This window comes from Plecotus auritus (assembly GCF_963455305.1).
Source record: "Plecotus auritus genome assembly, chromosome: 3".
Lineage (NCBI taxonomy): Eukaryota > Metazoa > Chordata > Mammalia > Chiroptera > Vespertilionidae > Plecotus > Plecotus auritus.
In genome coordinates, this window is record NC_137772.1 from 131,655,330 (window position 1) to 131,682,935 (window position 27,606).

The following is a 27,606-nucleotide window of genomic DNA, read 5'->3' on the forward strand; positions in this document are numbered from 1 at the left end:
GATGCTTCTCTGTCTCTGGATCTGTCCCTGTTCATCAGTTTATGTTGTTCATTATATTCCACAAATGAGTGAGATCATGTGGTATTTATCTTTCTCTGACTGGCTTATTTCACTTAGCATAATGCTCTCCAGTTCCATCCATGCTGTTGCAAATGGTAAGAACTCCTTTTTTACTGCAGCGTAGTATTTCATTGTGTAGATGTACCACAGTTTTTTAATCCACTCATCTGCTCATGGGCACTTAGGCTGTTTCCCAATCTTAGCTATGGTAAATTGTGCTGCTATCAACATAGGGGTGCATATATCCTTTCTGATTGGTGTTTCTAGTTTCTTGGGATATATTCCTAGAAGTGGGATCACTGGGTCAAATGGGAGTTCCATTTTTAGTTTTTTGAGGAAACTCCATACTGTTCTCCACAGTGGCTGCACCAGTCTGCATTCCCACCAGCAGTGCAAACGAGTTCCTTTTTCTCCGCATCCTCACCAACACTTGTCGTTTGTTGATTTGTTGATGATAGCCATTCTGACAGGTGTGAGATGATACCACTTTGTCGTTTTGATTTGCATCTCTCGGATAATTAGTGACTTTGAGCATGTTTTCATATGTCTCTTGGCCTTCCTTCTGTCCTCCTTTGAAAAGTGTCTATTTAGGTCCTTTGCCTATTTTTTGATTGAATTGTTTATCTTCCTTTTGTTAAGTTGTATGAGTTCCCTGTAAATGTTGGAGATGAAACCCTTATTGGTGATGACATTGGCAAATACGTTTTCCCATGAAGTGGGCTTTCTTGTTGTTTTGTTGATGGTTTCTTTTGCTGTACAAAGGTTTTTTATTTTGATGTAGTCCCATTTATTTATTTTCTCTTTAGTTTCCATTGCCCCTAGGAGCAGTATCGGTGAAGAAGTTCCTTCGGCATATGTCTGAGATTTCGCTGCCTGTGGATTCCTCTAGTATTTTTATGGTTTCCTGTCTTATGTTTAAGTCCTTTATCCATTTTGAGTTTATTTTTGTGTATGGTGTAAGTTGGTGGTCTAGTTTCATTTTTTTGCATGTATCTGTCCAATTTTCCCAACACCATTTGTTGAAGAGACTGTCTTGACTCCATTTTATGTTCATACATCCAATTGAGCATAGTGGTTTGGGTCGATTTCTGGTTCTCTATTCCATTCCATTGACCTATATGTCTGTTCTTGTGCCAATACCAGGCTGTTTTGAGAACAGTGGCTTTGTAATACAGCTTGATATCTGGTATTGAGATCCCACCTACTTTGTTCTTCTTTCTCAGGATTGCTGTAGCTATTCAGGGTCTTTTTTTATTCCAGATGAATTTTTGGAAGGTCATTATAGGTCTGTGAAATATGCTGTTGGTATTTTAATGGGGATTGCATTGAATCTGTAGATTGCTTTGGGTAGTATGGACATTTTGATGATGTTGATTCTACCAATCCATGAACACAGTATGTTCTTGCATCTGTTTATGTCTTCCTCTATCTCTTTTTTCAGTGTCCTGTAATTTTTCGCATATAGGTCTTTTACCTCCTTAGTTAAGTTTATTCCTAGGTATCTTAATTTTTTTGGTGCGATGATAAATGGGATTGCTTTTTTAGTCTCTCTTTCTATAAGTTCACTATTGGTGTAAAGAAATGCCATAGATTTCTTAGCATTAATTTTGTATCCTGCTACATTGCCAAATTCATTTATTAAGTCTAATAATTTTTGATGGAGTCTGTAGGGTTTTCTATGTACAATATCATGTTATCTGAGAATAAGGACAGTTTTACTTCTTCTTTTCCAATTTGGATGCCTTTTATTTCTTCTTCTTGTCTGATCACAATGGCTAGTACTTCCAGTACTATGTTGAACAGGAGTGGTTAGAGTGGGCATCCCTGTCTTGTTCCTGTTCTTAGGGGAAATGGTTTTAGTTTTTGCCCACTGAGTATGGTGTTGGCTGTGGGTTTTTCATATATGGCTTTTATTATGTTGAGGTATGATCCTTCTATTCCCACCTTGCTGAGAGTTTTTATCAAGAAAGGGTGTTGGATTTTGTCAAATGCTTTTTCTGCGTCAATTAAAATGATTATGTGATTTTTATCTCTCAATTTGTTTATGTGATGTAACACGTTTATTGACTTGCGGATATTGTACTATCCTTGCATCCCCGGGATAAATCCTACTTGGTCATGGTGTATGATCTTTCTGATGTAGTGCTGGATCCGATTTGCTAGAATTTTGTTGAGGATTTTGGCATCTATGTTCATGAGGGATATTGGCCTATAATTCTCTTTATTGTGTTGTCTTTATCTGGTTTTGGTATTAGGGTGATGCTGGCTTCATAGAATGAGCTTGGAAGTGTTCCTTCCTCTTGAATTTTTTGGAATAGTCTGAGGAGGATAGGTTTAGGTTCTTCCTTGAATCTTTGGTATAATTCCCCTGTGAAGCCATCTGGCCCCGGGCTTTTGTTTGCTGGGAGCTTTTTGATGACTGCTTCAATTTCATCCATAGTTATCGGCCTATTGAGATTTTTAGAATCTTCCTGATTGAATTTTGGAAAGTTGTGTTTTTCTAGGAATATGTCCATTTCCTCCAGGTTGTCTAGTTTGTTTGTTGGAGTAGAGTTGTTCATAGTTTTTTTTAACAATCCTTTGTATTTCTGTGGGGTCTGTTGTTATTTCGCCTCTCTCATTTCTGATTTTGTTTATTTGAGTCCTCTCTCTTTGCTTCTTGGTGAGCCTGGCTAGAGGTTCATCAATCTTGTTTATCCTTTCAAAGAACCAGCTCTTGGTTTTGTTGATCTTTTGTATTGTTTTTTTGGTCTCTATGTCATTTATTTCTGCTCTGATCTTTATTATCTCCTTCCTTCTGCTCATGCTGGGCTTTTGTTGCTCTCTTTCTAATTCTTTGAGTTGTAGAGTTAGATGATTTACTACCATTTTTTCTTGCTTTTTGAGATAGGCCTGTAGAGCTATGAACTTCCCTCTCAGGACTGCTTTCATTATGTCCCATAGATTTTGGATTGTTGTGTTTTTGTTGTCATTAGTTTCCAGGATGCTTTTAATTTCTTCTTTGATCTCATTGGTAACCCAGTCATTATTTAATAGCATGTTATTCAGCTTCCAAGTGTTTGAGATTTTTGGATTGTTTTTATTGTAGTTTATTTCTAATTTTATGGCATTGTGGTCAGAGAAGATGCTTGGTATGATTTCAATCTTCTTGAATTTGGGGAGACTTTGCTTGTGACCCAATATGTGGTCTATTCTTTAAAATGTCCCATGTGCACTTGAGAAGAACATATATTCCGTGGCTTTGGGATGCAATGTTCTGAAGATTAAGTCCATCTGATCTAGTGAGTCATTTAGGATTGCTGTGTCTTTGCTGATTTTTTGTCTAGGGGATTTATCCCGTGATGTCAGTAGTGTATTAAAGTCCCCTACTATGATTGTATTGTTGTCGATCTCTCCCTTGATATCTTCCAGGAGTTTTGTTATGTATTTGGGTGCTCCTGCGTTGGGTGCATATATGTTTATCAGGGTTATATCCTGTTGTTGTATCGATCCCTTTAGTATTATGAAGTGGCCTTCCTTATCTCTTGTTATGGCCTTCACTTTGAGGTCTATTTTGTCAGATATAAGTATTGCTATCCCAGCTTTTTTTTCATTTCCATTTGCCTGAAAGATGTTTTTCCATCCCTTCACTTTCAGTCTGTGTGAGTCCCTTGTTCTGAGGTGGGTCTCTTGTAGACAGCATATATATGAGTCGTGTTTTTTTATCCATTCAGCCACTTGATGTCTTTTGATTGGAGCATTTAGTCCATTTATGTTTAAAGTTATTACTGAAAGGTACGTGTTTGTAGTCATATCTATTTTTGTGTCTGTGTTCCTTCTTACCTTTTTATTTCTTCTTTTTATAGTATTCCCTTTAGCATTTCTTGCATTGCTGGTTTGGTGGTGATAAACTCCCTTAGCCTTTTTTTGTCTGCAAAGCTCCTGATTTCCCCTTCAATTTTGATTGATAGTCTTGCTGGATAGAGTATTCTTGGATTCAGTCCTTTGCTTTTCAACACTTCTAGCTTGATGTGTCTCTGTTGAGAAATCATTTGATAATCTGATGGGGATCCTTTGTAGGTAACCCTCTGTCTCTCTCTTGCCACCTTTAAGATTCTCTCTTTGTCGTCAATATTTGCCATTGAAATTATGATGTGTCTTGGTGTGGGTCTTTTGGGATTGATCCTGCTTGGGATTCTCTGTACTTGTGTAACTTTTTTCTTCCCCATATCCGGGAAGTTTTCTGTCATTATTTCTACAAATAGATTACCTAATCCTTGCTGCTCTTCTTGTCCTTCTGGCAGCCCTATTATATGTATGTTACTTCGTTTCATGTTGTCCCAAAGCTCCCTTAGGCTTTCCTCCTGCTTTTTAATTTTTTTCTCCAGTTGCTGTTCAGATTGGGTTTGTTTCTGTACCTGATCTTCTAACTCACTAATTCGGTCCTCTGCTTCTTCTAGTCTACTGTTGAAACTTTCCATGGTGTTTTTGATTGTAGCTATATCACTTTTCATTTCTTCCTGATGCTTGTTGTCTGTTGGTCTGAAGCTGTGGTCACAGTTCTCTGTCCCCAGTGACTGCAGGGTCCTGGTTTGCGTCTGAGACACGACTAGGTGGTGCTGAGGCCAGTATCCTAGTCTCAAGCAGCTCTGTTTCTCAAGATGGCGTGGTTTCTGTGCCCACACTGGCTGCCCAGAAGTGTCTGCTTTGTGCACGGGGCTCCACTGTCTAAGACTGCCCGGTTTGGCAGCCCCTCAGAGTACCTGCAGAATCTAACTGTCCCTAGCTCATACACACACACACACACACACACACACACACACACACACACACCACATGTCTATACTCTCCTCTATGGTTCCCTCACTCTCTCACACTCTCTCCCTCCCTACCTTCCTGCCAGTCGCCATCTTCCAATCCCCATGTCCACTTTTAAATCAGATTGTTTATTTCTTGCTAGTGAGTTGTCTGAGTTCTTTATATATTTTGGATATTAACTCCTTATCACATATATGATTTGCAAATATTTTCTCCCATTCCATCAGTTGCCTTTGCATTTTGTTGATGGTTTCCTTTGCTGTGCAGGAACCTTTTAGTTTGATTTTTGCTTTTGTGTCCTATTGCATTCCTTATCACATTCACCACAGTGGTGGGCACACAATGCTGTCTCTTCCTTTCGTTACAGCACTTCACAGTTTATACAGCATTTTCTCACACAGCTTCTTTTCATCTTTGTACCACTTGTGAGTTACACCCAGGTACTCCCCTTTGCAGAGATGTGACCTGGTTTTCCAGTGGTCACACAGCGTGGAACCAGTATTGCACTGAGGGCCTCGGGTCCTAGGAGTGCTCCGTCATGGAGCAGTGAGGGAGGAACCAATACTGGAAGGAGGAAATTCATCATGCTCTTTCTCAAACCATAGGAGGTAGCTCAGTTCCATGGGAAGCCGACAGGTTATAGGTTTGGCCACTGGGATGGCTCTGGAATCTTAAGACAGATTATCTGACCTTCTTTAGCCTCAGTTTCCCCAACTGTAAAGGGAAGGTCATAAAAGAAACTATCTCATGGGGTTGCTGTGAAGATCCAACAATATAATCCATGTCATGCTTAGTATACAATATTGGTATATAGCAGGGCAACACAGAACATCTGGAACATGCACTGGTATGGGGCACAGGAAGTCCAGTGTTCAAAGCCCAGTTTTTAGTTAACAGCTTGGTCTGCCTAAGCCTCAGTTTCCTTACCTGTAAAATAGGGTACTGTTAGCATTTACCTCACACTGTGTGATTGTGAGGATTAAATGAGCAGATATATCTAAAAGTGCTTAGAACTGTGCCAGGCCCAATTAGTCTGCCCCTGCTGCTCCTAGACCCAGAGTTCCTCGCCCTCGGCCCTGGAGATAAGTACTCAAAAGCCGCACAACAATGCTGTGCAGGTGGCACAGCTTCTATCTATATTTGAATTTTATGATTAGGAAACAGGCTAAAGTGGATGGAAGCCTCAGTCAGAGATCCCTGGCTGCCCCAATCTCCAAATCTCCCAATTCTGTCCACTCTTCAGGGCCCAGCCAAAGACATTTCTCCTGCAAAGTCTTTCCTCGCTCATGCCATGCCCACCCCTCCTTCCCCTGCCCCTGCCCTGCCCAGGCTGGAAGCACGCACCTCCCGACTCCCACAGCAGCTTCCCTGCAACACGCACAGGCTAAAACATCGTATTGCCAATGTCTATATGCATGTTGCACCTCCCTATACTAGAGTGAGCTCTCCAGGACAGAGCCATGACTGTGACCAATTCATGTCTACATCCAGTACAGATGTAGCCTGGCTCGTGGCAATAGATACCATTTATCAACTCAATGCATGCATAAGTCTCTATTTCTGAGGATGCTGGAGAGAAATGGGGATTAAACATGCACATGCATGAAACAGGCACATGCATGGAAAAAGCCCAAGTATGTATCACAGAAACACATCATATGTGCAAAGCAGTGTGCAAGCCCTTTCCATACATTCCCTCATTTTAATCCTCACTTTACAGATGAGGAGACTCAGAGAGACCAAGACACTTGCTTAATATCACACAGCTTTGGCATCAACCTGGCAGTCTTGGGGAAGCTTAACTCAGACCAGGAAACTGAGCCTGTAACTCGAGTGTGTCAGGAGGCCCCCAGCTCCTCCTCACCACACTCACCACCCCAGCCCAGCCCTAGAGCTGTCAGGCTTCCTCAGTCCTCACACTGCATGCTGCCCTCTCCCCTTCCTGCCCAGTGGGTGGCACTGCCAGCAACCTCAGAGCCATTTAGCTGCCTAGCTCAAGACTATTTGTGTAAAGTCCAACACCTTTGTAGGCAGCCAGGAGGGTGCCGGCACCAGGCAGGGGTGGCTCAGCGTGAATGACAGGACTGGAGCTTGGCTACCCTTTGCCACTTCCTTCACAAGAGATCTCTTTATTACCTGGCAGGCGGGTACCTGGCTGCTGGGCAAAGCCAGCTTGAGAGGACAGATCAAGGCCATCTGGCCCATGCAGCCTCAGAGGCTGCTTCACACTGTGGCCTACCTCAGGATGCCAGAGCAGCAGCCCACATGGCATCACTCCCACACCCTTAATCAACGGTGAGCATGCATTGCTTTTCCAGGGATAGCGAAGATAAGTCCCGATCAATAATAATGATTGCATTTGTGCAGTAGTTCCGATTTATAAAAAATGGTAGTAATATCATTATCCTATATAATAAAAGCCTAATATGCAAATAGACCAACTGGCAGAATGACTGGTCGCTATGATGCGCACTGACCACTAGGGGGCAGATGCTCAACGCAGGAGCAGCCCCGAGCCCTCAGGCTCCAGGCCAGCCAAGGCAGGTGCCAGCAGGGGCCCCCTGATTGTCCCGCTGGTAGCTCCACAGATTGGCTTTGATTGCCAGCCAGGCCTAAGGACCCTACCCATGCACAAATTTTGTGCACTGGGCCTCTAGTATATTATAATAATTAATGTTAATATTAATGCCACTTGACTGATGAGCAAGGTTTGATGACCTCCTGAGAACACACAGCTGAGACTCTAGCCCATGCCCTTCCTTGCTGCATGCTGCCCCCAGCACCTACTCTCACTACGCCACTCAAGCCCACAGCAGGCATCTGCAGGGGAGGTGGCCACCGGGCTGTGAATGGAAGAGGCTTGATCTTGCCCTCCATAGCACAGGCAGACTCTTGGAGTTAAACAAAAACATAAAACCTCATCCAGCCAATCCCCAATCTCACAGCTTCAACCAACCTCCTAGCCACCTGCTTGGTGAACAATGAGTCATGTGTATCCACTCAACTCACATACCTACAGAAATATCTCTTACTTCTGGTAAACCAGCTACATGCTAACATGCAACATTCTTTTTACACCTGTTTGGATGTGCAAATATGAATATACATAAACATATACACATGCTTCTTGGTGTACACACACACACACTCCTTAATATGCAGACCTCACTTTATGAACACATCCAGAGCTCTCATAAAAATGCACATAGGTCCTGAATATACATTTGTCCCTTGGTATCTGCAGGAGATTGGTTCCAGAACCCCCCACAGATACCAAAATCTGCGGATGCTCAAGTCTCATATATATGTAGTATTTGCATATAACTGGCACACACCCTCCCGTATACTTTAAATTATCTCTAGATTACTTACAATTCCTAATACAATGTAAATGTTATGTAAATAGTTGTTATACTGTATTGTTTAGGGAATAATGGCAAGGATAAAAAGTCTGTACACGTTCAGTACAGACACAAGCATATAGGCCTAACTACATAATACACATCAGCAACAACATAACTTTTTTTTCCCTGCAAATATTTGATCCCTGGTTAGTTGAATCTACAGATGCAGAACCCTCAGATATGGAGGGCCGACTGTAGTCCAAGTCTCACACTCAATATAAACTTCCAAAACTTATGCACACACAATCCTGCACACACATGCACATGAGTGTGCACACACTCTTGGATATGTAGATACACATATACATATTTTCGCATACAACCCTGTATGTGAAGGTGTGTGCACACACACGCATTCACACACAGACAGGACTGAGGCCAATAATGTTCTATTCCCTATGTGAGCCCCCAGAGTATGTGGGCCACAGAAGGATGTCATGTCCCATGAGGACCTGTAAATCATCCACCTTCTGGCTACATGTGGATGGTATTCTGGCAGTCCTCTAGTCCAGTCTTGCATGGCATGCGGAGATGCGTCGGCCAAGGGCCAAGTTCTGAGCTGCAGCAACATGAACAACTGTTACATGGGCATGGTGCCTAGGGCAAACACTTCCCGCACCACAGGGGACCCTCTGTAGAGTGGGGATAGCTATGTCAGGGTATAAGAGCTTAAAGTTTGCATGAGAATCTTGAAGATGCACTTTAGCTGTGTGACCTTGGGTGGGTCATCTTAACCTTTCTGAGCCTCAGTTACCACATCTGTGAAATAGGAATGTGTAGATAAAGTGAGATAATAAATGTACATGAATGCTTAGCACATAGCAGAAATTACCAAACTTTTCAGGGTCACCCATAACCTCAGTGTTGCTAAAGCCAGTGGACAGTATTCATTCCTCACCCTGCTCCAGTGTTTGACCCTATGTTCCTGCACTCCTCGCTGAAACACCTCTTGGTCCTCCAGCTTTCCCCCTCCTCTCGGCTTCTACGCCCACCTCTTGACATTGGAGTGCTCCAAGGCTCCATCCTTGTTCCTCTTCAGTCTTCTTAACTCACTCCTAGGTGGCGTCATCCAGTCTCAAAGCTTTAAAAGCCACCCCAAATTTGTATCTCAGTCCCTTCGTGGTCTCCACCTGAATATTGAACAGGCATCTCCAACTTACCATGTCTAAACCTCCACCCCTCATCTTCCCTCCCACAGACTCCCCCAACTCATCTTTCCAATAACTTTGACCCAAACTCTTGGAATCACTCTCAACTCCTCCTCTTCCTCTCACACCCCACATTAACCCCCCAGGAAGTACTGCTGCTTCAACTGCTACTTCCATCTCTTATCTGGACTTTGCAACAACCCCCTACCCAATCTCTCTGCTTCTGGCTTTCTTCCATCTTCAGTCTATTCTCAACCCAAACTCACCCAAGCATCTGAAGTTCTCTTTAAGCATTTTCTGCTCAAACTATCCAATTGTCATTTGTTTGTCTTAACTACAAGCCAAACTCTTCACAACAGACTCCAAGGCCCTACCAGTGTTTCTCAACAAGAAACACTTATTTGGGGCAGGAAAATTCTTCCATGTGGGTACTATCCTGTCCATAGGACCATATAGGTCTAACATAGCCCTTGTCCCCTCAATGCCCGTAGAGCACCACTTTCCCCGCATGTGCTTGGTATTGTTTCACTGTAGCATCAATGCCACAAACATATTCCCACAAACATTTTTACCCCATTGGCTGTGAGGCAATTTTGCTGGTAAAAAAAAAAAGATAAATTCACAATAAATAGAGGGACATTAAAAATGAGTAACAAAATGAAAAAGACTTTATTGTGAAATACAGAATATTTGAATACATTTAAATGTGTGTAGATTCATGATAATACTGTGCAAATAATTGATTTTATATTTTGGTTGTATCTAAGCACTATCTTCATTCTACAGGAAATGTGAATTCAACTCTGTACCCTAAAAGAGGCCCCTCAGTGCCTCTCTTTCTCCTCCCAGTGTAGTGTGTTTCAAAATAAGAAACCAATGAACTCTTGAGGCAAAAATCTTCATGTGGAAGAAATGCTAACTATTTTATTAATATTATTTTAGAGGAGAAGAGACAGAGAGAGAGAAACACTGATGTGAGAGACACATCGACTGGTTGCCTCCCACATGTGCCTCAACCAGGGCCAGGGATCAAGCCTGCCACTGAGGTACATACCCTTGACCAGAATCAAACCCATGACCCCTTCAGTCCACAGGCCAACACTCTAACTGCTGAGCCAAACAAGCTAGGGCAATGCTGCCTATTTTATTTATTTATTTAAATGTTTTTATTGATTTTTTAGAGAGAGAGAGTGAGGGAGAGGGATAGAGAGATAGAAACATCGATGAGAGAGAACATCATCGATAGGCTGTCTTCTGCACACTCCCTACTTGGGATTGAGCCCACAACCTGGGCATGTGCCCTGACCAGGAATCAAACCAGTGACCTCTTGGTTCATGGGTTGATGCTCAACCAGAGCCATACCAGCTGGGCAATGTTAACTATTTTAAAACACCATTATATGTAACTATTTTCTCCACCATTACCTCAATGGAAAAATGAAACCAACCTGACCAATCTACCACAGCACCCCAACAAAAAACAAAAGTATATTTGCTGTATATTTTTTACAGCAAAATTACCTTTCAGACAATTAGTTGTGTGGCAAAAATGCTACAGCAAAGATGTCTATGGCAAAGATGCTATCATGAAAGTAACTAGGCCCTCCCTCTTAACCCTGCCAGTCATTGTGACAACTAAAATGTCCCCACACATTTCTAAACACTGCCTGGTGAATTTAAAAATCCCAGCTGAGAATCTCTACAAGATTTGCTGCATCCCTGCCCTCTCCAACCCTCCCCTACTCCCCACTGATGGTTCTGATTTGGCCTCAGACTACTCTTCCTGCACTTCCTCTGCTATCTTACTGGACCAACCAGACAGGCTCCTGTGCTGGGCCTACGTGCTGGCTGTGGTCTCTACCCGGAAAGTTCCTCCCAATGCAGATAACTCCCTTCTTCAGGTCTTTGCTCAGGCACTATCTTCTCAGTGAGGCCTTCCCAGCGCAACCTGTTTGAAATTGCAAATCCCTTGATTCCCATGCCCCACTCTCTATTTTTCTCTAGAGCACATAGCCCATGAGGTGTACTATATGTGTTTATTATTAATCTTGCTTATTTTTTGTCTGTAAGCTTCACGCAGGGATTTGGGGATGTGGGGTTCACTGCTGTACCCAGTGCCTGGAACAGTAACTGGTACATAGAAGACAATCAATCAATATTTGTCAAGTGAAAGAGAAGACACAGGTGCTATGAACGTAAACTTACCTAGAGAAGGAAACAAGCACTTTTAAGTCACAGGAATAAATAATTAATTGCATTCTTAAGACTGGAGTAGGCTCAGCTTGGGGTGGTAAGTAGGGGGAGAGGCTATGAGAATATCAGTTTATTTCTCAAATCAGTTCAGGAAAACTTCCTGAAGAGATGGGTTTAGGGCACTCCCCTTCAGCTTGTTTTGAACCAGATTATAACACCCTGGCAGCTCCCCCAAGCCCAGGGAACAAAAGTGAGCCAAGCTAGAAGAGTGTTAAAAAGTTTTCAGGCTGGGAAGCACACTCCACCAATCTTATTTCTACTATAATTTACCTATAGGACACTAAAGCAGCAAGTCTGCAGTTGCAGGGCCAAGTTCAAATGGAGCCCTTGGATAATGTTTGCCCACTCTCAACCCTGGATCCTCAGAAAAGCCCACCCCCAATGATCACATAGAGGCAAGCCTTCCAAACTCTCAGCAGACAGAAAGAACCTAGATTCACAGCCATATAATGAAATACTTTGCAGCTATTAAAAAGAATAAGGCAGTTATTTTTTTAAAATATATTTTTATTGATATTTACAGAGAGGAAGGAGAGGGATAGAGAGCTAGAAACATCGATCAGCTGCCTCCTGCACACCTCCCACTGGGGATGTGCCCGCAACCAAGGTACATGCCCTTGACCGGAATCAAACCCGGGACCCTTCAGTCTGCAGGCCGACGCTCTATCCACCGTGCAAAACCGGTTTCGGCGAGGCAGTTATTTTTATACTGAAGATGGATGGTGGCTCAACTACAAAATTGTGCACACAGCCTACACAGGGACACACCTAGAGTGACCAACTCAGGTGACTGGGGAGGCTGAGCCACTCAGCCCTACAGGACACCTACTACACAAGGCCACTCTACCAATTCCAGAAGCCATAGCAGCTCTACCTAATACATAGAAACAAACATAGGGAAGCAGCCAAAATGCAGAGACAAAGAAACATGTCACAAATAAAAGAAATGGAAGCAAACAAACTACTGGACACAGAGTTCAAAACCAGGGTTATAAGGTTACTCAAGGATCTTCATGAGACTTTCAAGGTACTTAGTGAGGATGTCAAAGACATGAAAAAGGACCAGTCAGAAATTAATCAAACAGTAACTGAAATAAAGAATATTTTACAAGGATTCAACAGTAGAGTAGAGGATTCAGAGAATCAAATCAACAATTTGAAATATGAGGAAGCAAAAAAACACCCAATCAGAAGAGCAAAAAGAAAAAAATAATCCAAAAATATTAAGATAGCATAAGAAGTCTGTGGGACAACTTCAAGCATACCAATATTTGCATCATGGGATTGCCAGAAGGAGAAGAGAAAGCAAGATACTAAAAACCTATTTGAAAAAAAAATAGTGACAGAAAACTTCCCCTACCTGGTGAAAGAAATAGACTTATAAGTCCAGGAAGCACAGAGAGTCCCAAACAAGAGGAACCCAAAGAGGCCCACACCAAGACACATCATAATTAAAATGCAAGGGTTAAAGACAAAGAGAGAACCTTAAAAGCAGCAAGAGAAAAACAGTTAGTTACCTTCAAGGCAGTGCCCACATGACAGTCAGCTGATTTCTCAACAGAAACTTGGCAGGCCAGAAGGGAGTGGCAATAAATACTCAAAGTGATGAATAGTAAGGTCCTACAATCAAGATTATCCAAAAAAGCTCTCATTTAGAATTGAGGGTCAGATAAAGGATAAAGAGCTTCACAAACAAGAAAAAACTAATGGAGTTCATCACCACCAAAACAGTATTACATAAAATGTTGAAGGGTATTCTTTGAGATTAAAAGATATGAACAATAAAATGGTAACAAATATATATCTATCAACAATTGAATCTAAAAATCAAAATAAATGAATAAGAAATCTAATGAACAAAATAAACTGATGAATAAAATATAATCAGAGGCATGGAAGCATAGAACAGACTGACAAATCTCAGAGGGAAGGGGGAGTGGAAGTGGGAAGAGATTAACCAAAGATCTTACCTATGGACACAGACAGTAGGGTGGTGAAGGGTGGGGTGGGAACTGGGTGGAAGGAGGCAATGGGGTGAGGGGGGGAAGGGGAACATCTGTAATATTCTCAACAATAAAGAGATTATTAGTGGGGGGAAGCAAGGTGAGATACAGTGTAAAATATACTACCATTTGTGTAAAAGGAAATACGTGTGTGTGCATGCACATACACACTTAAATGTATAAAGAATTCCCTGGAAAGATACATGAGAAATTACTAACATTGGTTGCTGGTAGGGTGTCAGTGGGGGTGAGTGGGTTCGAAATGGGTGGGGAGACACTTTTCATTGTAAACTTTTGCATCTTGTAAATTTTGTACTATGTCAATATATTACCTACTTGAAGAGTGAATTAAATTTTAAAAAGAACACAACCAGGTTGACAAAATAAAAACCAATAGGTCCTTGTAAACAGTTCTGCATTTTTTTTTTTAATGTTAAACTGCAAGCCACCTGCAAAACTATAGGGGCCTGGAGTCAGAGAACAGAGTCCTTCAGGTAGGAGCCCAGGTGCTGGAGGCTAAGTCCAGCAGTCATAATAAATGCGAGAAGTCTTCAAAAGGTTGAGTGGACTCTTTCAGCAAGGCTGAAAATCTGCATGTTGTTACCTGCTGCTGGAACAGCAAAGGCAATTCCCCCAACCTGATGGTCCTTTACTGTTTACCAAACCCTACCTTTGATATGTATATTGGCTTTGCTAAAGGGAAAAATGTGTGACTAAAGAGCCTTGGGTCCGGAGATTCAGAGAGCTTAGTCACTAAAGCTAAGTCTCCCCTGGCTCCCCCAAAATGCCTCCCAAATTTATATTTCATGTCTAGTTTATTCATTTACCCGCAGTCCTTCTCCAGATTCCTGAACCCTTAATGCGGAAAGACCCTAGCACCCAAGGGCTTTAGCTGACCGGTCCCTTCTTTGTGTGAGGCACCAAGTGGGTTCCTAGGCACCAATCGCCATTCAAAGCCAGGTTGGGTCAGAATTTGCCTGGTTGAGGCAGGAGGTTAAGGGGTGGTCTGGCCATACCCCCTGGATGGAAGGGCTCCCTTCTGGCTCCTGTGTCAGGAGAGCAGTGATAAGAAGGCACAGCAACCCACAAAGCCACAACAGCAGGAAGTGGTAGGCTTAGGTTTGTTCCCCTTAAATAATAAATGAATAAAAGGACTAGGGATGGGGAGATAGTGGACAGAAAGACCAGGGAAGGAGGTATGACTGTCTTCAAATATTTGAGGGGCTGCCAAAGAGGAAAAGAGTTCTGTTCTGAGTCCTCTGGAAGACACAGAAAGGTAAGGAAGTGTGCTCTACCTTCAAAAGCACTTTCTGGCCCAGTTCTTGCCAGAAGGATCCCAAAATAATAACAACTACTCTAGATGGAGTCCTTACTATGTGCTTGGCTTACTTGGTGTTTTGCTGGCATTACCTCTTAATTTTCACAGCAATCCTACCAGGTTAGTACTAATTGTATCCCCATTTTACAGATAAGAAAACCAAGGCTGTCACTGATGAAGATCACACAGTAAATACATGACCGAGTCAGGATTCAAACCTAGTGTCACACTGAACTATTATGCTTCATCATAGGTTGGCTTAGAATTCTAAGATCATGTGATCCATTAAATTAAAATATAAATATGGGGGTACTAAGATCTGGGCTTTTCTTGCAAAGGTGTCTTGGCAACAAGGAAGGCTATGGAAGGTGGATACTGAGAAGTTGACCTGGGTGACACCATCCTGGTCACTGACCTTAGCCGTCTGGTCTCCCACCTTCTTCAAAGGGAATCCACTCACAGCAGCCTGGGCTGGGCCTACGGAGGCGGGGGTGGGGGGTTAGGGGGGACGGGGTCGCCAGGAGCGCACGTCAGGCCAGAGGGCCCGCACCCCTGGGGAGCAGCCTGCGTGGAGGGTGAGCGGGTCGTGATCTGAAGCCAGGAGGCCGCCAGGATCCCAGGCGCAGCGGCGGCAGGAGCGGCAGGAGCCGCAGGGCTAGGCGGTGACGCAGCACCGAAGCCCCTTCCCTCCCCTGGTTCCAGGACGGGGGCGGCGGCGGCGCTGGGGTGCTCACAGACGCCGTGGGCGGGCGGCGTGCGCGCCGGATGAGCCGGCAAGGGCGCTGGGGCGGAGAAAGACCAGGGAAACAGCCACAGTCGGGAGACCGCCTTACGCTGGGGCCAGGGTAGCGCGGGTGGGGCGGGGAACCCAGGGGAGCACCGCGGACTCCGGAAGCCGGGCGGAGGCGCCGCGCCCCTCCCTCTCCTTCCCGCCCCCGCGCACGCCCACGCCGCGGGCCGCCGGAGCCTGAGCGCCCAGGTGTGACGCGGGGCGGGGCCGGGACGGCGCCAGGGCTGCGCTTCCCGAGCGTGTGACTCAGCACCACCTCACCCGGTGGGGGCGTGGGAACGCGCGGGACGGCGCGGGCGCGCGGCGTCCCCCAGCTGTGGGCCCACCGCGCGGGGATGGCGGAGGAGTGTGTGGCCTGGGAGATTCCATTCTGCGTGTCAGCAGCGCTGGCCGCCCACGCAGCAGCAAGCCTGACTCGGCGTTCCCTCCCACCGAGAAGCCCCCGGGACACAGAGGAGGAAGGGCTTTCCCCAGGCTTTCGGAGCGAGATTGGGGGCAGAGGCGGGAAAGGGGACCCCGGGTGGGGAGAGGGTTCAACCCTAATCTCTACCTTCCAGCTGCTCCCAGATTTTCAGCAGTAATGACGCAAAGGAGCCCCGTGGAAATTCCTGGGGTATTTAGAGCTGGAAGGCACTGCAGAATTCACGTCATCCTTGCAGACCTGCAAGGCCGCCATACTTCGGACCCACAGGTGTCTGTGGTGTCTGTTTCTCTCCCCCCCCCCCGCCCCCCTCTGGCTCTGGCTCTGGCTCTGTCTCTCCTGAAAGGACGAGTGAATTCATTCTGTCTTTGTCCCCCATCCTGAGTTCCCTCCTAAGGCTCTTACCATTTGGAAATCACTTTTCACATCTAAGCTGGGCCCTTCGTGCTGCAGCAACCTCTAAACAGTTCTGCTTTGCCACAGACTTGGTCAGCTGAGGGGAGAGAGGGGCAAAAAGTGATTGTTCCTATTGGCCTAGAGAAAGGGAGGGGGTTGCTCCAAGCTTACACTTGGCTTCTGTGAAGGTGGGCACAGAACTCGGAAGTCCTGGCTTCTTGGTGGAGACCAGCTGCTTGGAAGGAAAGTGTCCCCCTTATCTGTCCCTGGAATTCCCTATGGCCTTCCCTGATGGAATCTTATGAGCTAAGTAGCTCCAAGAATGTCAAAGATGGCAAATAGCCAGTTTGGAAGCATTCTGGGCATCTATTTGTAAAGCCCAGGCTGTGCACAGGAATCACTGAAACTAGACACAAGCAAGAGGTTCCCAACTACTTTGTAGAATTTTTGTTGCTGTTTTTAAGTAATTATTGTGTTGAGTTGATGTGTTCAATGAATAGCGTGGTCAATTCAAATCATTTATCAAGAAATTATGGAATTACCTTGCCTCTCTGCCTGGTATGTGGGGTGCATTCCTCACAGTAGGCAGGGAGACAGCGGTTTGACCTGACTTATCCAGATCCCTGAGAGGTCATGTGGTGCAAGGCCATGGCCACAGCTAGGCCAAATCAGGTGCAGGGAAACCCCACACTGCAGCCTTCCCTGCATCTCCGGCATCTCCCTGCTGCCCGGTTAATGAGCTTCCAAACATAATAGCTCAATAGAGAGTCCCAGACGCCCACCCCTGCACCCATCCACCCTCCAGATAGCCTTCTTCCCAGGAGCTTACAGCCTCCAGAGACTGCAAATCCCTTGATCCCCAGGCCCCCTTGAGACAGAGAAAGCCTAGAGCCAGGCACTGTAGACTCACCCCATTTTGTAGAGGAAAAGACCCAGAAGGAACTGGCCAGCCAAGAGAAATGAAACAAGCCATGCAGAGAAAGAAGAAGGAACCCCAAGTCCTGACAGGGTGACAGACCAGGGTGTCATGGGGAGGCAGGAAGAAAACCGCTGCTGAGCTTTGCTATGAGGCCCACACACCTTCTGCATGGTGTGGATGACATCAATCTCCCCCAGCCCAAGTCAGTAATACACTCACCCATGCGCAGCTGTATCCACTCAGTCCCCCACATACATCCATACCATACACACCCCCACTCACATCCGCCCACCTCCAGTCAGTGTCCTAACATTTCCCCTGAACAGAGCTGACGCTGCCTGATAGAGAAATAGGAAGGAAAGGCTAGATAGAGCCTGGGTGTTGGTTTTTGCTGCGTTTCCGGGCCAGAGGGTGATCCCAGTATCCAGCTCACTCTCTGTCTCTTTCTACCTAGAGACATGGCCACATTTTAAGCTTCCTTTCCCTCCCATTATCATAGATGCATTACACATTGCTAGTTCAACCTGCTGACAAGGCCGTGTGTGTGTGTGTGTGTGTGTGTGTGTGTGTGTGTGTGTGTGATGAAACACTCAAGTGCTTTGTCATGCTTAATAATGCAGCTTCCCAGGCTGAGGACTGGACTTGTCAGAGGCAGACACAGAAAGAGAGGAGGGCTCACATGGATAGAGTTAGGGTAGGATCTGTTAGCTGGGAGGAGCACCCATGTCCCCATCACTCCCCAAACAGCCTTAAGAGCTGAGCCTCAGATCCAGCTTTTCACACATGCTCAGCTGCAGAAACTGCTATTGGGCCTAAGCACAATTATTTGCCCAGTGGGGCCTCCGTCCAGCTGACCTCTCTCCTTCCCGCTGACCCCTCTCCCTCCACTCAACTACCTATGAGCTTGCCTGAGCCCCACACACTAAGAGTTTATTCATTCAAGCAGTGTTTATCAAATACCTCCTAGATGTTGACTTAGCCTCTCATCCCCCATTCTCTTCAGGCCCATGCAACACCAGCCTCTACTGTCTGCTAGCCCTTCCTGCCCATAGCTAACCCCAATAGAGCTGTGTGAAATTTTTCCTTCCAAAATATTATTTTAAGATGCTAGAAAGAATAAAAAGAGGTTACCAAGCACCAGGATGCTCCTTAAATTTCTGCCTTATGACTTTACACATGAAGCTCATTGGGACAGTACCCCTTCTATGGCTCAGATAATTACTTTTCCAAGACAAGCCAATGAGGGAGTGCCCAGTTCCCTCCCCTTTGCTTGCCAGGTTCAGGCAAGGCAGTTCCAACTCCATGCAAAATATAGCAGTGATAAAGATCATTTAGGTACTGGACAGCCCCCTTCATGGGCCCTTCAACTCCTTCTGAGCCTCTTGACCTGGCCCTTAGTCAACCATGGCAACCTCCTCCCTTATCAAACTTGTTCTCAGACATGGCTCAAATAAACTCTTTCATGCTGAAGTGTAAAAGGCTGATATAGCTAAATGTGTTGTTTTTCTCCTGTCCTCAGATAGTTTACATTTTAACAAGGGTATAACCTTGAAGTACCCAAGAAATCCCTAATTGTGGAATATCTGCAATAGGCAAGATATTGTGGAAGGCAGAGAGATATCCCTGGGTCCCCTAAACCTCCGTAACTAGCTGTAAGTTTGGCCCTGCACACTTGTGGAGCAGTCCTGTGAGTTCTTTGGGTACATCACCACATGTTATGGATGAAGAGTTCTGCCACTAACTAGTTTGGAAGCACCAGTCACTTCTGTCTTGGGCCATAGTTTTCTCATTTGCCAAATGAGAAGTTTGGACCAAATGACCTTTTATAGGACCTTTCTAGCTCTGACATTCACCTGACTCCTCAGAGGGGCTGAGGGACCCTATTCCATTTCCTAAAGCCCTCCATCCCCTGCAGCTATGGCCTAGAGGGAATGGCCTGATGCCAGCACAGAAAATGGGCAGGGAGTTGGACAGGCCTGCATGCCCTCTGTCCACAGGAGCCTGCCCACTTGCCAAAGACAAGAGGCACCATTCAGTGCATACACCAGTCTTGCAGTGCATACACCAGTCTTGCAGTGTTACATAACCCTCCTAGATGGGATATTCCAAACAAAGAGCAATAGCAAATCAGTGCGCGTGTGTGCGCGCGCATACACACACACACACACACACACACACACACACACACACACACACAGAGCAGCCTTTGCCTATGGTGGCCTCACAGCCACAACCACACTGGGAGAGAATTTTAGAGCCCACCATCTCTTAATTTTCCAGTTGTTTTGTTTTTCCTAGGAGGTATTTCATCTAAGAAAGTCTTTCTCGAGAAAGAAGAAACTCTTTTACTTCTATGCTTGACCAAATAAAGCAGAATTCGTCCCTAACCTCCACTTCCCCGATCCACCACAAAAAAAAACCAAAAACCCAAGAACACACCAGGCCTCTCCTTTTCTTGGTTCATCCTGCTATTCTTTCCAGCTTTCTGACCTCAGAGTCCTGAAAAGAGCAGGTCTACCCTTTCATCCCCAGGGTGGAAGAATTTAAAGGAGTAGATTTAGTTTTCATTCATTTCAGGTGGGAGGCAGTCTCCTAGTTCAGGCCCCATTGTCCCCACCCTCCCCTCTGTCCCTGATAAGTCCATATACTCGATGAGACTGTAGTTTATGCATTTAGAAAATGGGGAGACCATTCTTATTCCATGGGGCCTTGGGTGATAACTCAGATCCTTTCAACGACCTTAAGTACAAATCTCAAAAGACAACAGATGAGATTTAAGTTGGGCTTAAGGAAGCATTTCTCAGCTATCAAATTGTGAGCCTTCAACACAGATCACTAATGGATGGTGGATTTGGCCTGCCTGGCTGCATTTCAGTGTAAGCTCTACATTCATTTATCTAGAACAGCTTGGGTGCACATTGTCCAGAGGTAGAAGGGCAGATGGGGAAAGGGCAGATGGAGATAGCTGGCCTGTAAGATGGGAGGGAATCCTACCTGGATTCTAGTCTGTCACTATGGTCTGACTATGGATGGGTCCTGGGCCCTGGGTTCTCTATCTCTAGAAATACTACAATGTATTGAGCACTTACTATGTGCCCAGAACAGTACTAAGCAACTGATACTATTTAATTTTTAAACTTTACAACAACTCTTCAAAGTACATACTACTTCTCATTTTATAAATGAGGAAACAGAGGCTCAAAGAAGGTAAATAATGAATGTAGGGTCTCTGCTTGTAGTAGGAGAGCAGGATTCATACTCAGCTTTGCTTGACTCCAAAGCTCATGTTCTTAACTCCCTAGATCTTTTTTTTTTTAAATATATTTTATTGATTTGTTACAGAGAGGAAGGAAGAGGGACAGGGAGTTAGAAACATCGATGGGAGAGAAATATCGACCAGCTGCCTCCTGCACACCTCCCACTGGGAATGTGCCCGCAACCAAGGCACATGCCCTCGACCGGAATCGAACCTGGGACCCTTCAGTCTACAGGCCGACGCTCTATCCACTGAGCCAAACCAGTTAGGGCTAACTCCCTAGATCTTGACAATTCTGTGATTCTCTGGTTTTCCCTTCAGCCCGAAAAATCTAATTTCTCCCTCACTCCTGACCCTTTTTTGTTTAGTTAATTTCCTCATTGCATGAAATGGAGATGACTACCTCTCCCTCTGTTGAAACAAGAAGCCCTTTGCAGCCCCTGTGGGAACCTGCAGAGGAGGAAGGAGCTGCAGTGCCCAAAGCCTTGGAAAGCTGCCAGATGGACTTGTGTCTGGGGATCTGTGAGGTGCAATCAGAGTCCCCAGAAACTCTTACTAAGAAACCCCATACTAAGCTGCTGCTGCCCTGTGTCCAGGTCACTGAGAGTATGTTTTGGCCCCCATGAAAAATGTTTAAGTTTCCCAACAAAGCCAGTCTGTCTGAAAAGCTTTACATAGGATTTAAACTCAGGATCTGAATCTCTTTCCAGATCACGAGTGGAGCTATTTGTCCCAGCTCCCCACTTCCTTTTCATATCACTCTCCCTTTCATTGGTTCTCCACCCAGACCTGACCCCATCTACCTTTTTTCCTGAGTGACCTTTGAAACTCAGGCTGCACAGGTATTTGCTGAATCAGCAGCACCTCTTGCTTGGTTTTGGGCCAACGGGAAAATGCTCCAGGATGCCACTGTGAAGCCCCACGGTGTTGACTTTGGGGGTCTGGGAAGGGCTCAGGAGTAAGGAAGGAAAGAGCAGGGGCAGAGCAAGGCAAAGGGGGCTGGTGAGGAGGAGAAAGGCCATCAGCATTTCCCAGAAGGCAGGGTGACTTGTTTCTCTTGAATGGTGTTCTTTTTGGCTGAGTGGGAGGGAAGAGTAGCAGTCTGGGCCATTGGAAAGGAGGGGGACAGCAGATCTTCACAAGTGCCCACTCCATGTCAGCTTCCATGTGAGCAAAAAGACACACACGCCCTCCTCTCAGTGAACCTTCGTCTGGCCCCATTTCCAGCCTACCAGCTGGAAGTCCTCTCCTTGCAGCAGACAGAGGAAAAGAAGGGGGATAGGCAGCCTTGGCCTCAGCAACCAGGCCTTCTAGGCATGAGATAGACAAGGACCCCGAGTCCTAGGGCTTTCCTTACCCTGTGGATAGGGTTTTGCCTGGAGGGAGGGGATTAGGGTAGTGGGGAACTATACCATCAGAGGACAGGATATATGCAGATGCCGTACAGTGATTCCATGCACTGAATCTTCTGGGCCCTGTCCTCCATCCAGCTAGCCTTGACTCTTACTGTTCCTGACATAAACCCTTGAGTCCAACCAATAAAACCTTCTCTCTGGCCTTTGAATGTGATTTGTATGCTCACCCCTTTCACCATTCTGTTCTGATAGAGGGTAGCTCTAGGCAGCCGCAATCTGCTTACACTTGTTTGGATGTTTCTAGATATGTGTCTCCTGCATGTTGAACCACAACTGTTTGCTTATTTCCTCTTTCCACAGCACAGAATGCATAATTTTGAATTAACTGGACAATTGATGCAATGGAGTTGACTGACTGACAGACCTTCATACTCTTAATAGCTCTCAGGATGGGTCAGTCATGAGTTGCACCTCCAAACAGAGACACCTACTCCAATCAGCACCTTAGATAACAGGGTAAAAAGATCACTTCCAATGATCTTCTAACCATCCTCCAGCCTCCAGGCAGTATAAGAACTCAAAAGATGACCAATATTTATTTTATGCTGAGAGGATGGGAGTGGAGAGGGGGAGACTTCCTTATGCAGCTTAAGTAAAAGCAAAGTATAGAAAGAAGAAAATATGGGAGAGAGAAAGTGTGTGAGGGGCAGGAAGAAAGGGAGAAGAGAGAAGGAAGAAAAAAGAGAAAGGGCGGATAGTGAGGAAGAAGTGTATAGAAAAAAAGACAAAGGAGGAAGGAAGAGAAAAGAGGACAGGTGCTACTGAGCCATTCGGACTTCATGGCCACTTGGAGGTGGGGAGTTTGAGGTAGAAGCTAAATATGAATTATAATGCAAGGATCTTACCTAGCCTCCAAAAATCCTCTGCCCATGGGCTTGGGGATGTTGGCAAGCCCCGGGGTCCAGGTGCTCTAAATGCATAGCTGGATGGCTGGGCAAACCTGTGCTCAAACAGGGAAACTGGAGTCATGCAGAAGCCAGTAGCTTCAGGCAAGGCCATGTGCTTCTGTGGCAAGGAGGAGACTTTGCCAGGTCAGGCTGAGGCTCTGGCTTCAGCCAGGAAGAGCATAATCAATTCTGTAGATGTAGTGAGCCTTGATTGAAAAAATAAAGAGGAGAAAGCTAAGATTGCTGCTTTCATTAAAAGGCAAAAGCGGTGGGGGCTGGAGCATAGCAAGAGCCAGGAAACATGCAAAGAAAGAATTTTAACCCCTGAAGTCTCTTTTTCCATAATGTCTCTGCACTCATCTCCATAATGTTGCTTCCTTGGCCTAATTTCCAAGGCCACCATTATTTTATCTCCCTCAGCCGAAAGAGGGAGAGAGGCCAAGCTGCATATTAATGCAGATCTGATGACAATTAAACAATCTATTATTTCCCAGTCCCAGGTTCCCTAGGGCTCCTGCTTCTCCTGGATTTGGGCAGGAAGAGGAGTTCTGTGGATAAGAGACAAACTGTATGACGAGACAGCGCATCTAACACAGTGCCTGGCCCCTTGTAACCCTTACCTACCCTTCAGCAACCTCACCAGGGCCTCATTCTCACTGTAATGAGGCCAGAGAAGGGAAAGTATGAAATTAGAAAAGAGTGCAGCAAAATTATAATCCAAAGACACTCCCCCTCTGTCATCTCTTTCTCTACTTCAGCACTCCCCGTAGAGAACTGATTGAGCAGGGAGTTCCCTAGGAGAAATATTGGGGGGAGAGTTGCTGGCTCTGCTCTTCTCCTCACCTAATGCTATCCATGAAGATACCCCCCCTGCCTGCTGGCTGCATCTAGCTCTGCACCATTGAGAGGTATAGGCAGAGGAGGACAGACATACAAAAAGGGTGTCATAGGTAGAGAGCAGGTTGAGGCCAAAGATCTAGTCAACAAAGAGAGTCCCTTCCTGAGGTCCTGTGGGGGAAAATTTGCGTTGAAGTTAGGCAAAACAGTGGGGAGAAATGGGTGGTCCAAAGGCATTCAGTAAGTTAACATTTCACATCTATGGGAGAGAGAGAGCCTTAGGAAGGAGGTGAGCTATGCATGTCCATACCCAAGCTCTCTAAGTCTCTTGGTGTTCAGACTTGGGGAGCAGGAGAAAAAGCTGGAGGATCTGGATAAATGAAGGAGCTACCAGTGGTATCAACCTTTTAGTGCCTGGCACAACTTCCTATGTGAGAGATTTCCAACAATCTCTACTCTTTTCCATCACTCTAATTATTTCTTATTTTTGTTCTGCTTTCTTGGGAAGCAAAAGCAGGACAAGGGAGAAGGAAAAATGATGTTTCCTCTCCAGTTTTTCCATATGAGGCTGGATGGAATTCAGATCATTCCTAAACCCCTGAATTCCCAGCAAGAGCACCTGGGCAGGAGAGTTGGGGTTCTCTGAGCCACTTTTGGGGCCACAGCAAAGTTATTATTCAAGAAAAATGACCTTTTCTCAACATAGTATCCTGAAGGGATGCAAACAATGTGGGGTGCAGTGGAAGAGAAGGAGACAATAAGAACAAGAGGAGAGGAATCAGGTGAAGAACCATCATTTTTATGAAGCCGTGGCTACCCTTGGGAAAAGGAAATGAAATAGTTTTTATCTCCCTATTTGGGGGAAAAGCCACATAGTATCATGGGCCTTTTAACTAGCTATGAGCATGGGGGGAAACTGACTTTCTGCTTTTTATGCTAGATAAGGAAAGAAAACAATGAAACCGAAGGGAGGGCAATTAGACCACTGAGGGAGCTAAGAAAACCATCTTCTTGGGGCTCGAATCAAATCTTTAGGTGAGCCAACTCAGATGATCCTAGACCTCTCCCTCTTAAATCTCATGGTTTTGGTCAAATCTACCCTGTGAGCTAACATGTCCTGACCCAACTTCTCTAACCTACAGTATATGTGAGGAGAAAATGGGTTTTTAAGAAATATATAAAATCTTCACAAGTATTTCCATATCTAAAGCACACCAAGACTGGATGAAGATGAGATTCTTGGCTCTTTTCACTCTTTTCCCTAATCAATTCCTTTAGCGTCATCATTGTCAGGATCAGGTGCTGACCAGGTGCTGATTTCCCCAGAGCTGTTCTTCCATGCAGTTATCCCATCACCTCTAATTAGAGAAAGGAAGCTGACATGATCACAGCTTTCCCAATACTCAGGGGAGAATATTCCAGTCCCCTTTCATCTCTTCTTTCCATATTCCTAGTTTATGGATATTGTGTTTGAAGAAAGAGCTGAAGGTCCTAGAGTCCCTCATGAGGGGTCACTATTTCTCTCAGAACTCAACATGAGATTTCAGTTATCACCAAAAAACCAAAGGGAAAGAAGGTTGACAGTCACTAGACCTAACAGAGAGATTTAAACAGGAATTACACTGAAATACCAACTCCGTTTGGCAACTGTCTCTCTCATCATTGTTCCCTTTGTACGACTGCCAACCACCCTGCACAGAAATCCTCTTTGAGTCAGAGGGAAAACTATAACCAGACTGAGTCCTCATACTATAACTCAGTCCTCCATTAGCTTGGTGGGTTGTTACCTTGCACCCCTGTATTTCTGTGGGGATTCATAAGAAAGGCAGTCACTCAGGTCAGAGAAGCATAAGATTCCCCAAATGAGCCACTGCTGGCTTTGATTCCCACTGCATCAATTAAAGAGCCAGCTCATCTTCTATCTACAGCCCCCCCGCCCTGACTTTTTACATCATTCCTGCTTTTCAGCTGTATCCTCTACCTCCTGAATTCCCTCAGATCCAAGTCTACTCTTTCTGGACTCTAGCCCTTTTAAAGCCCTTAACATGCCTGTTTGCCAAGCCTCCATCTTTTTCATATCTTACTCTTCATTGAAATAATTTTACCACTCAAACTCTCTTCTAAGATTTTTCTAACTTAAATACATTCTCCAACTGTTCTCTTTTCTTCAGTTAAATCTTCACCCCAACTTTCTCTCAATCTTGTCCCCATTGAAAACTGCTAGTTTTCAACATCCCCAATCACTTAAACCAATTTTCTTTCTTCTTTGCCCACAATGATGGTCTGGATATTCCTCTTTTCTGCAAAAAACCCCAAACCCTCTCAAACACTGATATCATTTCCTCCTTTCCCCCAAATCTCCTTGACACACTTCTACCCTCAAGCATCTTCTCACCCCATCACTTCACGTTACCTTAGTCCTTCAGACTCTTAGGTGCACCCATTTCCCCCTTGGCTCTTCCTCATACCCATTTGCTTCCCTTTCTCCCACCTCAACTGTCCGCAAACCCTCTTCTCCACTCACTCAGGTCTCCTGCTCAGGACGCCCTTGCCGAGGGCAGCGGGGGATTTGTGCTGAAGGAGGGTTCCAGCGGTAGCGCAACAACTCGGGGGACGCTCCTTCTCCTTGTTGGCGATGGCCCCTGGCGCCACCATCTGCTGGTGGGGCGACTGGGGTGCGTGCGCCCTGCTGCTGTGGGCCGGTGAGGGCTGCACCAGGAACTGTCCGTGGTGCTGAATCGGTGGCTGCTCCGCTACAGTCTGTGCCGAGGTGGGCGGGAGCTGTCCGTTGTTCTGGAGCGGTTCCTGGGCGACAGCAGTGGCGGTGGCGGCGGTGACTGGGATAGGGGGCAGCGGGGCTGGCGATGGAGGAACGAGCCCGGGCGGAGGCTGGGCTTGCAGCAGCTGCTGGTGTTCCCACAGGCTGCGGTTCTCGGCGCTTAGCTCATCCAGCCGCCGCTCCAGCTCATCAATACGCTGGCGCTGGGTGTGGATGAGGCTCTGCTGGTTCTGCACGATGGCCGTGAGCTCCTTAAGATAGAGCACGGCACGCACCGGATTCTCCAGCAGGCTCTCCATGCCGCCCGCCGCCGCCTGCGCCCTGCCTGCGCCTCGGCGGGCCGGCAGGGAGAGGGAGGGCGCGCAGGAGCGGAGCAGCCCCAGCGATCCGCTCTCTTCCCTCTCCGCCGGCCCAGCCTCCCTCCCCGCTGCCTGTGCCGCGTCACTACCACACATTCACACACGCACCGAGGGGCGGGACCGCTGCACCAGGGCCCACCCACTCACCCTCCCACCTCCAGGCGTCGTGAGGAGTCTTGGCTTCCAGCAGGGCTGACAGCAGAGGAGGGAGGCGAGGGAGAGAATGGGTAGAGACGCAGGATAAATGAAGGAGAACTGAGATGGATAAAGTAAATCTGGAGAGAAAGGGAAAGTGGGAGAGGCAGAAGTAGAGGTGCCGGGAAAGTGCAGTGGAATGGGTAGGAGAAGAGAGGCAGATAAGGAAAGAGGGAAAAGAGAGAGAGGCTGCGAGAACGAGGAAGCAGAAAAAGGGAAGATGGCAAAAGGAGAGAGATATATATTTAAAAAGAGGAATCATGGGTACTCTGAAGGGTCACGAATTCTTGTCCCTATGTCCAGCCATCCCAGAGGCAGGGGGTCATCTTAAAGACCTTCGGAGGAGAAGCCACACTTGCCTCTTTTGTA

The 27,606-nt window shown here is 45.9% G+C and overlaps 1 protein-coding gene across 12 annotated transcripts in view; it reads right to left on the reverse strand.

Annotated features, from left to right (window-relative positions):
• The window catches only part of IQSEC3 (IQ motif and Sec7 domain ArfGEF 3), a 118,227-nt gene extending 91,091 nt beyond the window's left edge, over positions 1–27,136 (reverse strand). For 9 of the 12 annotated variants that reach the window (XR_013960114.1, XR_013960115.1, XR_013960116.1 and 6 more), the window contains exon 1: positions 26,429–27,136. Coding sequence is in view for 7 of the 12 variants with exons in the window: in XM_080659900.1 (XP_080516026.1) it covers positions 26,429–26,982 (554 nt within the window). In the remaining 5 variants the exon portion in view is untranslated. Of the gene's footprint in view, positions 1–15,398; positions 15,472–26,428 lie in introns of those variants that run through there. The other 3 variants (XM_080659895.1, XM_080659896.1, XM_080659897.1) reach the window with 3 other exon arrangements.
• Positions 27,137–27,606: the final 470 nt, after the last annotated feature.